At 41.1% G+C, this 14,690-nt stretch overlaps 1 protein-coding gene across 1 annotated transcript; it reads right to left on the bottom strand.

The window, feature by feature from the left end:
- Window positions 1–834: 834 nt before the first annotated feature.
- On the bottom strand, window positions 835–13,770 carry ZNF318 (zinc finger protein 318; the record flags this gene model as incomplete). The annotated part of the gene is made up of 8 exons (XM_009069994.1): window positions 835–1,523; window positions 1,554–3,648; window positions 4,049–4,167; window positions 5,187–5,286; window positions 5,760–5,963; window positions 9,168–9,454; window positions 10,220–10,319; window positions 12,346–13,770. Coding segments are annotated over 8 exons (5,019 nt in total), but the record flags the coding sequence as incomplete, so codon positions are not given.
- Between the last annotated feature and the right edge of the window lie 920 nt (window positions 13,771–14,690).

Below are 14,690 nucleotides of genomic sequence, written 5' to 3'. Positions count from 1 at the left end.
GATCTTCTGCTTCTTCAGAGCTGGTCAGCTGCTAAATGATTTAACACAAATAGTTACTGGATCACAATACAACGAAAGAAAGCCCATTTCAAATCATGTAAGTGACCTCAATATGTCTGGTCCAGGTGTCAGGCCACAGAGCCTTACCGATTAGTCTTCCTCTCCAAAAGCCAGTCGGACAGATTTTCTCCCCTTGCTTAGTGATGTGGCATCCATACATGTGCTTATACAATACAATGAAACAGCTTAAGTACAGATGTAATACAACAGTAATTACAAATCACAGAGACAGATAAACAAACAAAATCAACTCTAACCACATTCTTGCAGTTCAAACAATGGAAGTAAACAAGCCCATGCACTACAGTTCAAAGAAATTTGCAGGTTTAGCTCTTCTGCAAGTCTCCACTTCCTCAAGTTCCAAACTGCTGTTCTTCAGCTTATCCCAGTGGCTGGGCTACTCATGGTGCTACTGACACAAACAGGGTGAGCTGGAAATCATCCGGGAACGGTCAAAGAATAAAAGCCCCCAAAATAAAGAACAAAGACGCACGCATTATAAACGAGATTCCATTTTAATAGCAGTGTAGAAAAGAAATTGGCAAAAAAATTCACATGAAAAAACATTTTACACAATTAATTATGTACAGAATAAAGTGAGTCTGTCTTCTGATGACCTAAGTTTCACTTTAGTCAAGTCCTACCACAGAATGCAAAATACACCCAAAACTCTCAACTGGAACAAAAAAAAAAACCAAAAAAAAAACCTGAACAAAAAACATATACATAATCCCAGCTCTGGCTCCTCAAATATTGGGACTGGCTGGGTTTACTTCAACCCACTGGGCTTTCTGCTACACTTTCAGCAATTCCTGAATTTGTTTTAGCCTCCAAACCACTGTCAGCAGCTTCTGTTTGCTCAGTCTTCTGGCCCTGGATGGTGCATACTCCCTTGCCTCCTGAGCCACCCACCTTTCCGTGTGTTTCTTTGAGCCCAGGAAGGAAAGTTTCCACGCACTCAGAAGCCTGACTTTCTGTGCTGCCTCCACCACAGCTCAGTGATGGCATTTCAACAGTGCCACCTTTGCTCTCCTCCACTTGCAGAAGTGTCTCAGCTGTGGGAGAAATGCCCTGCATTTCCAGAACTGGCATGACTGCTCCTGTAGTGTCACTATTTGAGGTCTGTGATCCAAGCTGCAGCACAGCTTTTTGAGAAATCCGTGTGCAAAGTTTAGCTTCCCAACTACCTGAAGTCTGTGAAGCAAACCCAGTAACCTCAGTTTCAGTCACTGTTTTTTCAATGCCCAGCTTCCTAAGTTTACTGGACTCCAGCCCAATGGATGCAACAGTTTCTAGTTTTGAGACTTCTTCCGTATTCTCATTTAAAAGTCCTGCTGTAAGGATGCTGAAGCCTTCATGTTTTACCTTACCGTCTCCTAGACTGAAATCAGTGCTTTTGAACTCAAGCTCTGCTTTCTGGGAGGGAGTCTTACTGTGTTTCACATCTTCTGATGTCAAAGAAACTTTCTTGTTGTCCACATGAACGTTTGCACAGAGACTTTCAGATTGCTCAGCGTTCAATCCTGAGTGAGTGGTACTCACATGGCAGTCATTGGCTGCTGAGGTTCTTTCAACCTTGTGCTTTGCTTCTGGGGAGTGGACCGCTGAGGAGTTCAAGCAGGTATTGACTACCTGGGTTTGGTTATCTAATACTATATGGCCTGAAGGTTCAGGTCGAACTTTTTCTTGAACTTTTAACAGGCTACTTCTAGTTACTGTGCTAGTGAGACATGTGTCTGCCTGTCTCTCCATCAATTCTGAAGTACTAACTTCATTAGAACCAGATTTTATTTCTACATTTGGAGTATTTGATAGATCCCAACCACTTTCAGAACAAGAATGGGTTGTGATGACCTGCTTTTTTCCGTTACTAGTTCTGGAAGTGTCCTCGAGCAAGTTTGGACTATCTGTTTCTGAGCGAGTTCTACAGTTATTGCTTAACTTCTCCTCTACCAAATGGGAATTTCCCAAATTTTGAATTTCATTCTGTGTTTCAGGTAACAAAGTCTTTGGCTGTAAGCTATGCTTAGGCTTTACTGCTTTTACTTCCCAGTCTTTTGTCTTTGCATCTTTCTCCAAGGTACTAGGAACATTTGTGTTTGTAACCATGGATTTATTTGCATCTTCCTGTCCAACTTTCTCTTGGACCACAGTTTTCTGTAGATCACAGAATTCCTGCCTGCCTGCCTGCTCTCTACTTCCTATTTCCACAAGTCCAATTTCTGCAGGCATGTGGATATCAGAAACAGTTTTTGTTTCTGGCAATTCTGTGACCGACGTTTCTGACAGCTGGGGCTGAAGTGGATTCTTGTTCACTTCAGCCTGATTCTCACCAGGAACCTGACTCCCTGATACTTGATTATTACACTGTGAGAAATCCACATTCTGAGAATCCTCTTTCAAGGAGGATGAGCTACTATTTGTTCTAGAGTTTGCAGGTGAGTCTGCAGGTTTCATTAGGTTAGAGTTTTCTCCATTTGGAAGTGCAGAACTCACAAGCTTGCTGTCAGCCGAACCCTTTCCACCACTACTGTAGAAAATATCATAAAGATCTTTAGCATTGGCTGTGGCCAAGCAAGAATTTCGTTTCTCTATCTTTTTTGCCTGTTCACTGAAAGCAGTTGAAGGTGGTGGTGGCCTCACAGGCATTGCCAGCATTGTCTGTTCACTTTCAGACACACCTGGAGCTACTTCATCTGCAGGGATGAGGGCAGCCTGCTGGACTGCCGGTGGAGGAGGGGGTGGAGGTAGTCTATCAGAAGTCTGAGAAGACTCATTTTTCTCTGCCTCTTTCAAATCCTCCTCTGCCCCTTTTAAGATTACTTCTTCTCCTCCAAAAGCTTTTGAGATGATATCCGGAGGGAGCAGAAGATCTGTATTGGTTTCTTTTACCACAGGCAGAGGTTTGGTGGTAGCCCCAGAGGATTTTATGGATAAAAAGGTGTTCAAAGGTGCTGGTTTACTAACTGTTGCAGTACTAGACTTCCTGAAAATCATGGTGGGGACTGGCAGATTGGGTAGAATTTTTGCTGGTGTCGGTGCAGAAACTACTGGTATCCAAGGGCTAGTGTGTGGAATAACAGTTTTCCCAGACAGCTTGATTTCGATAGGTTTGATATGGGGTTTCACAGACTGACACTTGTTCTCCTCTTTGCTTCCTTCTGTATTCTCCTCCTTTGGAACAGCTCCTCCTGGAGTTTTATCCTCTTTCTCAGTCTTTTTCCAACTGAATTTCCCAAAGGAAGTCTGGCTTGGTGATTCCTTTTTAGGCTCCTCTTTCTTTTCTTCTTTTTTCTCCTCCTTCTTCTCTTCCTTCTTTAGCTTAAGCGTGATACCCATTTTTCGCCCAGAAGAATCTATTTTGCCTTGAGTTTCGCTACTCCCTTCTCCAAGCTCTGGGATGCTCTTTACTTCCTCTTTCTTTATTATTTTTGGCTTTTTCTCATCCTTCTCTTCTTTCTGTTTCTCAACTAGTTTCCGTTTCAGCTCGTTTTGCCGCCTGCGCTCTGTTTCCAGAACTACAGCCAATCCTGCTTGACGGTCCAGGTTTCTCCTCTCTTCATAGAGTGGGTTTTCATCTATGTATTTCTGTGGAAATAAACAACACAATTTTAGCCACTGTTTCCATGAAAAACAAATAAATTCAGCTCCCTCACAGTTTTGACTCTTTCAGTAAGTGCCATCTCAACACTAGGAGACCAGAGAACTTCTTCCTACAAGAAACTGAGGTGCTACAAACTCCATACTCTGTGCTTGCAGCAGGGCTGTCACTGTACAGAAGACACTATTTCTACCTCATGCAGATAAAAGATTAATCTCTGCACAGTAATGCAGTGGGAAGTTCTGCTTATTTAGTTCTGCAGAATGTAGTGAAGATAACCAAATACATTTACTCCAAGGAGTTAAATGTCATTCTTCAGGAAAGGAAGAAAGAACAAGTAGAAGCTAACACAGGAAATGTCTCACACCTGATACACCAGTTACCAACCTTGTATTTCTCATTGTGGGGATGACTTTTCACATGCTGCTCTGCTGATATTTGATCTCCAAAAAATTCATGACAGAGCTGGCAATAATATCCAGTGATGGGAATCAGAAACTCAGAGCCTGAAAAGGCCAAAGAAAATTATCAGAGAAACAAAACTTAATAAATGCCAAGCTCTTCAAGTCAGATAAACAACAAAGAACAACAGCAAAACTCCAGCAACGTTCTTTTTGGAACAGTTAATGCTGCTCTCCCTATGCTTTACAGTATAGGAACCACCACTATCAGGAACAAACACATAAAGGGAAGAAATTTGATTACTATGGTTCAAGAAATTATTTAAGTGCTCTCCATCATATTAACGCAATCCACTATTCAAGTAGATTAACATTTCCTACAGTCTTTATCTATTTTCTATCTTTGTGGTATAGTCTGCTCAAATACTAAACACCTGGTTTATGAAAAGAGCACAAGTATTGTCTTTTAAGTTCAGCAAATTCATCCTTGTGCCTACACCAGCAGCAGTTATCTAACACACTGCAGATTCTCCTCTAGCAGGTACTGCTAGAAGCACGTAACAGATTAATAAACTGAGATTAATCACTGGCAGGCCTAGGTAGACATTCAGATTTTAAATCTTGTATTAATTTTCAAGTCACTCGGAGCTCCTTCTACATGGCTTTCTCAGATTCTCTGTATCCACACTCTACGAAGTACTCATCAGTGATTTTTCAGGGAGACCTCTACTAAAAATGTATTGGCTGGAAGAGTCTGTTGCAAGACTGTATGGACTACTGTGCAAGATCTGCCCAAACACAGCAAACTTATGGTCATGCTCTGAATTCTAGTATGTTAGCAAGAATCACTTCAGAACTACACTGGAGAAAGAAAAAAGCCACCTGGTATTCAAAATAAAAAGCTAAACTCTAAAAAGAATAGAAGGAACCACACTATGTTTTCCTACACACTTGCTTCATGACCTTTTCCACAAGAACCCCCAGGAAATGAAATCATTTGCTTTTTGCCTGAGCATACAGTATCTACTTGTGCTCCTACATCCAGGGAATGTTTTGAAACTCCTTTCTGTAAGCAACTGGAGGGCAAAGAGGGATGATACCCAAGTTAACAAAAATTAACATACCTTTGGCAGGAACTGTTATCTTATCAATGCGTTTTATGGAGTCTTGTTTGGTCTCGCTCTGGGTCTTCGAAGCCCAAGGTCTGTTGTAAGGATCCAGGGTCTATTTGCACAGTGACAGAGGTATACAGGCTCATATATTACACTAGCAAGGTTAAGTACACTTGTCTTTTTCGTTTTTAACATCCTTTCAGAACACTGAGCATTAAAATCAATGTACAAATATTTATAGGAACTAGTTTTCCTCTCTTTCCCCTCCCATTTTTGCAATCTATAATGTCAAAATAACCTGTGAAAAGGGGTAAAATGTACATGATCGCAAAGAACAGGTAAAGGTAAGAAACACAAGTACCAAACATGAGCAAACTGATTTACAGGCCCCATTTACACTAGTCAGAACACACTGGTAGCTGTGCAACTGCTCGAGTCCAACATTAGGGGAAAGTTTGATAAGCAACTTTGTGGGTTCATTATTACTTTGGGTTCTCTTGTAAAATGTAGTTCTGTGATGTATGTTTTAGTGTCAATACTTATAGCAATATGAAAGGCACTTAGTGAAGGAAGCCTGCAACATACCTGTCTGTGTTTCTTATTATGCATGTGTGTGAAAAAGTCAAACATGGTCCCGCAGATGGTATTGCAGTCTTTGCACCAGTGGTTCCCTGCATCATAATATTCATAAATATTGGCCAACTGGAAAGGATGTTTGGAGGACTGTGAAGAGGATTCTGCTGGCTTCGGGCTCCTGCCTCTGGATTTTTCATTGGTAGTTTTTGATTCCTAAATTGAACAAAAAGAAACACTTCTCTAAGACAAGGCAGGACAGACATAATGCTCTAGAATTCAGAACCTGCCTCCAGCAGAAGCCACACACACCAGAAAAAAAAATATATCACCTGCTTTTCAGCGCCCAGGCTAATTCCACTGTTTCAGAGAGCTGGTATTGCCGACTAAGATGCTGCGTGGCTGCAGTGAAGAGCTTCCAATAAGGCTCCCAGAGGTAATGGCTGGATGGTTGTAGGTAATCAAGGAACCAAATGAACAAATTCCCTATGGCATGCACCCTTCCCACTTTTACTGGTTTCATATAACAATCTGAACAGTTCTGATTTACCATATTAGCCAAACAGTGCCCAGAAGACCTAAATGGTTCCCCTAGAAGAACTCAGAAGTTACTGTAAAAGTAGCTTGGATGTAAGCAGAATGAAAAAAGAAGTAAAAATTAGTAGACTAAAAGTATTTAACTCAATCAACTTTATCAGATTATTTGAGCATTCCTGAATTCTCCAGAAGACTCATTGTTTAGTAATAATAGAAAGATGGTGTTCTGTTAATTACCTAAGTATATAACATGAAGCACTCTCTGATTTTAGCATTTGATGTTTGCACTTACACTGATCTGTGCAGAAAGACGCCATACAGTGATACACAGACATTTCAGGACTCTACCAAAAATTAATACTAAGCTAACTCTTGTAGCAAAACAAATATTCCATGAAATATATCATAAATGAGCACTGCTAACTCAGATTAAGATAGTACTAGACGCATTTGGGGTCTTGAGTTACATTTTCAATGGCTGAAAGCCCATCATGTTATAATTTCTAATCTGCATGGCAGACTGGAAAGAACAGCATGTAAACTTAGCAGACTCAAGCTGGTTGCATGATTTCCAAGTTATTCACTATTGGCATTGAACAAACTTACTTAAGCAGGTTCTAAACTGTTAAATAACATCTGCCTTACTTGCAATTCCTTACCACCACCCCACACAACATACACTGTAAATCAAAGAATGACGAGACACCCAGGCCACTTGGCACTCCACAGATATCCATATCCCAATACAATCCAATTCTTGGTAGCAGAGTAGGAAGTGACCCAGTGAATATTTGATTGTATTCTGTCTGCAAGAACATAACAAAGCTGACATTCTCTTAAACAATGAGACCAACTTAAGATCTGCAGAAAAGGCATGAAAGAAAGTTCATGATGTCTGATAAGCATCAATGTTTATGTTATTTACAGACATACAGCCACCAAATATATCCTATAAAGATACTACCTCAATCAGAACTTTAAAAAGACAATGCTTCTCACACAGGTGACAGCCAACTCTTAACTCCAGCTCACAGATACTTTTAAAATTTGCTGATATTTAGAGCTCAGACAGGATGATCTGTTTAATACAGTACCACCAGCTTCACCCCTGCACTGACTATGTAAGTATAACACACAGGCACAGCAGAATGGGACCACAAGGTACCTTGCAAATAAGCAGAAAGGCGTTATGCTTTTGCCCTGAGGTTGGCAGAGTTAACCAATCCCTGTGTCAAAAGGCCTGCACCGTCTTTCTTTCATGAAAAGAAGAAAAAAGGTAACAATCAGAATTAAAAGGTGAATCTTAGAGACTAAAGGCAGTGGCCTGTGTGCCTACAGATGTCTGGAAATATTAAATATTCCTGGCCAGAACTCACAATTTTACATATTAAAATAAGGAACTATGAAAAGGGGATCAAGTCATTATGGGTTTGGACGATACAAACAATGAAAACTAAAATAATGAAAAATATATTCACACATGCCATATCTCAAGAAAAGAAAGCTATATAACTTAATGCAACACAGGACTTAGCAGACTTTGCTGCCTGCTTTTGTTTTACAAAGTGGTGACTGAAGCAAATGATTTGTAAAAGTAAGCGGATAGCAAACTTCAGTGATGTTTCAAGAAGCAACAAAACCAAAACCAAAAGTAAGCTTTTAAATGAAAGATATCTAATGAGTTCTTTAAACAGGACCATGATAAAGCATAAGGAAAAGTTTACAGGATACACAGATTTGAATGACCTTGTAGGAAATACAGAATCACAGAATGGGGCCGGTTGGAATGGACCACAGTGAGTCATCTGGTCCAACCTCCCTGCTCAAGCAGGGTCATCCTAGAGCACATGGCACAGGATTGCATCCAGACAGCTCTTGAATATCTCCAGTTAAGAAGACTCCACAACCTCTCTGGGCAATCTGTTCCAGTGCACAGTCACTTGCACAGTAAACTTCTTCCTTGTATTCAGGTGGAATTTCCTGTGCATCAGTTTCTGCATGTGGCCTCTTGTCCTATTGCTTGGCACCACTGAGAAGAGCCTGGCTCCATCCTTTTGGCACCCTCCCTTCAGATACACTTTGATGAGGTCCCTTCTCAGCTGTCCTTATACCTCTTACCCTACTAACATTTTCCTCTCTGCAAAAAATACATATGGTAAGGTCTACACAAAAAGCATTTACCATCTCCCATCAGCTATTTCTGTTACCTATTTGAATAAACATCTGAAAAGCAGGATAATTAATTTGCTGAATACATGCATAGCCTTTCAGATGTTAGTATCATAAACTACTTCCAAAGTAAAGACTATCTTCTGGAATGTGATAAGACTGTTTTGGTAGATCAGCACTCAGCAGTACAGACCATGTCAGAGAGACCATACTGATACATACTGACACTTCTTAAGAGAGAACATGTAGCATGTACATAATAATCATGTTAAGCTGACAATCATATGTAAGTCTTGTGATTTGTTACTATCATTACCCAGTGAGAAGACCAAGGTGTTCAATCCTGCAGAGAACTCTGCTGCTACAAACATTCCTCCTTCAAAGGCCGTGCCAGAAATGTAGAGAAAAAAGGTCTGTCCTCCTGGTATGGCATTGAGACCAAACAGCTACAAACACTCATGATACTGTTCAACCAACGCCTCAGCAAAGCCAAGGTAAAAAACAGTAAGTGGTACTTAACCACACAAACCCTGAGGGAAATTATAAACACTGATAGATTGACTCTCACCTGCATGCACCATCAAAGCCAGTGTATGAGATGTGGTAACAAATGACATCAAATGATCCTCTAGTAAATGTTTGGGAGCAGCTGCCTCCCCAGTGCCCTTTTCTCTTAGTGGAAAAATCATTAGCGCACAAGCCGTAAGACTTTACCTTGTTGGAGGAAGATGTTTTCTCCACACCTTTTGCATTTTCTGATTTGCTGTTCTTTTCCGAGGACTCTTTAGTTTCTACAGATGGTTTCCGGGGTTTTTCAAATATGTTAATCCCCAGGATTTGTGCTACTTTGTCAAGCTCAGACTGCTTCTTGTCAGCTGCATCAGATTCCTTATGCAGCTCTGCAATCTCCTTCATAATATTCTCTTGTAGCCTGTTCACCTCAACCAACAAGGGGTCTTTGTGTCCATCCTTCTCACGACGTTTTTTCCTCAACATCTCTCCTGAGCCAATCAAGAAATTACAAGAGTTGGAAATGCAACAGGAAAATTGTCTTAAGACATTGTCTGTGCCATTCCAGCAACAAAAAAAAACCATAACATAAAATAGTACAGCTAAATGCTAAATCTTGACTATAAAGTTGTAAAGACAGAACCGACTCTCAGGCACAGCATCACTAAATCTGCACGATCTGCCTCCATCAGGATTACCATAATACACAGACACCATAATCCTCAAGAGTATCACTTTAATAATCACTGTTTCCCTGTGTGATCAAACAAGTAAAAGTTAAACTGTATATTCTAACCTGAAAGTATGATTATCCAAAGGTGAGGGAAAATAGTATTTACTTGGACCAAACAATTTTTAAAGACAAAAAAAAAGCTATCTCTGTCTAGAGAGGACTCCTCCAGGTAAGATTTATGAAAAATTGAAAGGCACGCTGACATCTTCAGTTAGTACTTCTCACTTCTTCTAAAGAAGCAGTAAAATGCACAAAGTGCAATTTGTTTAACTTACCGAGCTGCCAAAGAAGATGCAAGAGCAACTGTTTGCTTCAGTGCAACAGCCAAACTTTGATGTCATTAAATTTAAAATAGTAATTAGGTCACTGCTTTCTCAAGAGTTCTGCATTGCCAGGAGAATGAAAATCCTAGGATACAGACTACTATTATTTAGACCTTCACTTCACCTAATAGGTATCAGGACTTGTAACACATCCCAATGGGGGCAAAAATAAGCAGGGGCTGGGGGAGAATGCACTATACCTTGTTGCTTACGAAGTCTGTCCAATTCAGTCTTGAGATAGTAAAGTTTCTTCTGCTGTGCTTCTCGGTCATTCTTCAGCTTTTCTCTCTCTTCTATCACCTAAATAAATTGGAAGGGGTCTGGATTTTCCTCTCTTCCCAACAAAAGCTAATCAGTCTTACAAGAACGACAGCAAGACCTCAGTTTGCCAGACACAGAACACTGCTACCTATTCTCAAAATGTTCTTGAGTATTTTAACACCCTAAATACACCTCTTCGCTGATTTTCATTGATTCTTACAGAAGGAAACAAAGCAATATGCTAAAATGAAACCTGAAAATGTCTTTCAATTTCTTTCCCAGCTTCATTTTTCAAGAGACAAATCCCAATACTTTGCATTCTCAATGCTCTTAAAACCTACTACCAACTCCTCCCTTGTACAAACAACAAGTGACCCAGGCCTTGACTTCCTTAGACAATCATTACTACTATGGCAATGTAAATGTTGGCAGGATTCCTAGATCCTTCCTGGTGTAAGCCCTGGAAGGAGTTCTACCAACACAGGCCATATCTTAAATGCCACAAGTTTTTATGGGGTTTTATAGGGGTTTTTTTGAACACCAAAACACCATTCTCTCATCCTGGGTTTTCTGCCAGCATGGGGGCATCAACTGGAGCATGCAAATTTTTATACTCCAAGACATTCCTGCAAAATACACAGCGGACTAAGCGCAAACCAAAGCCATCTCTAGTGCAGACAAATCCCTAGAAGTTCTACCAAGATACACAGGTGAGCTACCAGGGTATGTTAGGGCAGGAAAAAGCCACACACCTTCAGCCAACAGAGGTCGTCCTAACGTACCAAGTTTCATTAAAAACAAAACTTCAGCCATGTCAGCTGAAGAAATTATTACTTCTGCAAGCAGAAAAAATTAACTTAACTGCTGATAGAGTACTTTATGTAAGTGAAAAGGTGGATCCTGGAAGACCTTGTTGCAGCATTTCAGTATTTAAAGGGGGCTTGGAAGAAAGATAGGGACAGACATTTTACCAAAGCCTGTAGTGGCAGGACAAGTGCCAACTGTTTCAAACTAAAAGAGGGTAGATTTCAACTAGATCTAAGGAAGAATTTTTTTTACAATGAGGGTGGTGAGACACTAGAATAGGCTGCCAAAAGAAACTCTAGATGCCATATCCCTGGAATGTTCAAGGCCAGGCTGGATGGAGCCCTGGTCTAGTGGGAAGTGTCTGTGCCCATGGCAGGGTGGTTGGAACTAGATGACTTTTAAAGCTCCTCTCCAACTCAAACCATTCTATGGTTCTATGCCCTTATTTTAACAACAAAGACCGAGTGGACACACAGTTTGAAAACCCAAACAGCTTTCAGGAATCTTCCAGTCCTTTGACAGTTGTGTAACTACAATTTCCTATTTTGAAATACATTCTTCCCCATGACTGTTGCACAAATTAAGGTAACTAGAAGAGGAAAATATTAACACCCATAACTTGAACGGGTGTCAGATGCTCCAAGTAAAGAACATTTTCCCTTAAGTTCTTCTCATTTTGTGATTTTTATAAAAGAAAATTAATATAGAGGGAAAATTGTGACTGATGATATCCTTTAGTATGTATTTAAGAAGGTCCAATATAAGTATAACCAAAGTATTATTGTCCACATACCATGTTCAGATGGAGCCTTTGTGTTTCAGTTTGTGCCTATTGCCTCTTGCCCTGCTACTGGACACCAGTCAAAAACTCCAGTTTCATTTTCTTTACACTGTCCCTTCAGGTATTTATGTATCTCTAGATATCTTCAGGTGTTTCAGTATCTAAAGCTCGGAGGAATAAAAACAAACTGTGGCCATCATATTTTCTCTTCTACGATTTTAGCTGGTCCAAAGAACTTCAACTTTGTGTTCGATTTCATCTGTTCTGCCATAGCCAACAGATGGGGGACTTAAAATGCATTTTCTTAAACTGTCAGAGAGTAATACAAACAAATGCTTAGAAATCTTTAACAAAAGCAAATTTAGTCAAACTGGAAGCACTCAGGGGGAAAAAAAAGGCACACCTGAAGAGGAAAAGCTTCCACCCCACCAATCATGCAGTTTAACACATTGTGATGTATCAGAACAGGTAACATACCTTCTGCTTTTGAGCTGCCCGATTTTTTTCATCCGACATCCTTTCTGTGGAATTTTTGAGAGGGTGTGAAGACAGACGAAGGGGCGATTTGGAATGAGTAGGAGTGGTAGGGACTTGAACGAGCACAGAACCATCTCTTTTTACATCAGGGATATCCTTTCCCATAGAGACCGTCTCAATCACCCGGAGATTGGGACGTGTGGGGTTCGCTGACATGGCCATAGTAAGAAGACCATGAGCTTCTGGCAGTGTAGGATTAGGCTGCTGGGCAGGGGGGTACATGGGCCAGCCAGGGGCTGCATATGCCATGTAGTGCCCATATGTGTCGTATCCTGGAGGAGCCATTGTGGGAGGGGGATAGTTTTGGGGCATTTGAGTGGGAGTGTAGTGGGAGTAGCTGGGAATTTGGTACTGTGAAACAGAAGTAGGTGTAGGTGGCAAACTAGGAGGAGTTGGTGGAACTGACGGAATGAGAGAAACAGAAGGAAGAGGCTGTTCTGGTGCATGTGGAGGTATATCTTGTCCCACTGGCTTGTTCTTAGTGTACTCTGCTTTCTGAAGAGTGGACACATCTTTAGACTGCTGGAAAGAGACTGGAGGTGATGCTGAACGCTGCTGGCCTGACTCGGGTGAACGAGTGTCGCTCCGACTGCGACGCAAGTCCCAGTGGTCCAGTCTGCGAGTGTCTGCGGAGCGACGATCGGGAGAACGAGATGCCAACTTCTTGCCATGAAGGCGTTCCTGGGTACGAACAGCCAGTTTTCCTATTTCAGCAACACCAATGTCAAGTCCAATGGTTTTGAGTAAGTCGTGAATCTTTGCATACTCTGCATTTGGCTCTTCTAAAGGATCCAGCTTGACAGCTGGAGCAGGAGAAGAAGGTGGGCTCAATTTCTGGATTATTATGTCATTGCCACAACTGACTGGGGGCTTCTGAATGGGGAGAGATTCAGTTTTGGCCTCTTCATCCTCATCACCATAAAGAAATTTCTCTTCATCCTCAATGTCAGGAAAGCTACGCCTTCTCTTCTCCTGGGCACTGACAGAATCGGCCATCATGCCCAGAATTCGGGAGAAGCCGCTGCCATCCTGACTGGCTCTCTCGTGAGGCAGCAGGAAGTCAGTATGGCGATCAGTGGGCTCTGACTTGGGTTCTACCTTTTCCTTGTGACTTAAGAAGCTTCCAAACTTCTCTTCAAATGTGAAAGAGTCTTTGGGAGGCCCAGGAAGTGGGCTCCATTCATATAAACCTTCACACAACTCCTTGTTTGCAGACTCCACTACAGAGTCTTTGTTAAACCGTTTGAGAAAGTTCTCCACTTCAGAGGCAAAAGGAGCCATGTTGTTGCTCTGGGGCAACGACGACTGACTAGAAAGAAGAGGTAGATCCTTGCTGGGAGCTGGACTGCTTGAAAAGCCCTCAGGCTGAAAGAGAGAGAAGGTACTAGTTACTACAAGACCTTCTGAAGTTACTATGCACCTCACAGAACACGTTAATTTCTCTTTGAGTTCACAGCTGAGCAAAAGAGTTAGAAAAGACAATATACAGTTGAAAGAGAACACAGATTAGAAAACAAGTTGCCTGATGATTCTGGAATGCCATGTCCAGCAAGGAATGCTTATCTCAGAGAATACACAAAATCACAGTTGCATTTCATTAATTTTTTGCAAGCCTAAGAACTGAAGCTTTTAAACTGAAACCCTGTAACTTAATTTTGGATACACTTTGAGTTTAGTCACAGGCAAAGAGGATTTCAACACTTTAACAGAGGTAAAAACAACTGCACTGGGGTTATTCCCACACATTTCTTCAAATATTCATAAATAATGTCATGCTAAATATTATTTCCAATAAATGTATGGAATGGGATCCTCAGTATTGGAGCACTCATCAGATCAACATGTCACTGTCAAACCAACACTGATCTGTACAACAGGCAAATCCTAGTGATGCATTAATACATGAGAAAAGTCAATTTATGACAGTGGCCACAGACATTTATCTTTCAATTGCTCTAATTTTGAGACTCCATTGGTATAGGCTGGGTACAAATTAAGGAGAGTTGATCCCAGCCTACAGCCCAAAGGGAAGAAAATAAGGAAACTCAAAGATGTTTTCAGCCAGAGGTACTGAGGAAGCATTAGGCAGTTCTCTAAGTCTATAAAGAAACAAGAAAGAGGCACTGTGATACACAAAGAGCATCAATCAATGTCGTGTCTGTGGTATTAAACAGGCCAGCTTTTCTATGAAAGCTGGCCCAGATCTCAGCATCCTGGGTTGAATTTCCACATAGACATTTAATCCTGCCTCAGATCACATATATATACATATATACATATATATA

This window comes from Acanthisitta chloris, unplaced genomic scaffold (assembly GCF_000695815.1).
Source record: "Acanthisitta chloris isolate BGI_N310 unplaced genomic scaffold, ASM69581v1 scaffold5602, whole genome shotgun sequence".
Classification (NCBI taxonomy): domain Eukaryota; kingdom Metazoa; phylum Chordata; class Aves; order Passeriformes; family Acanthisittidae; genus Acanthisitta; species Acanthisitta chloris.
Note: the sequence above shows the minus strand (reverse complement) of the source record. Positions and strands in the feature narration are given on the sequence as shown.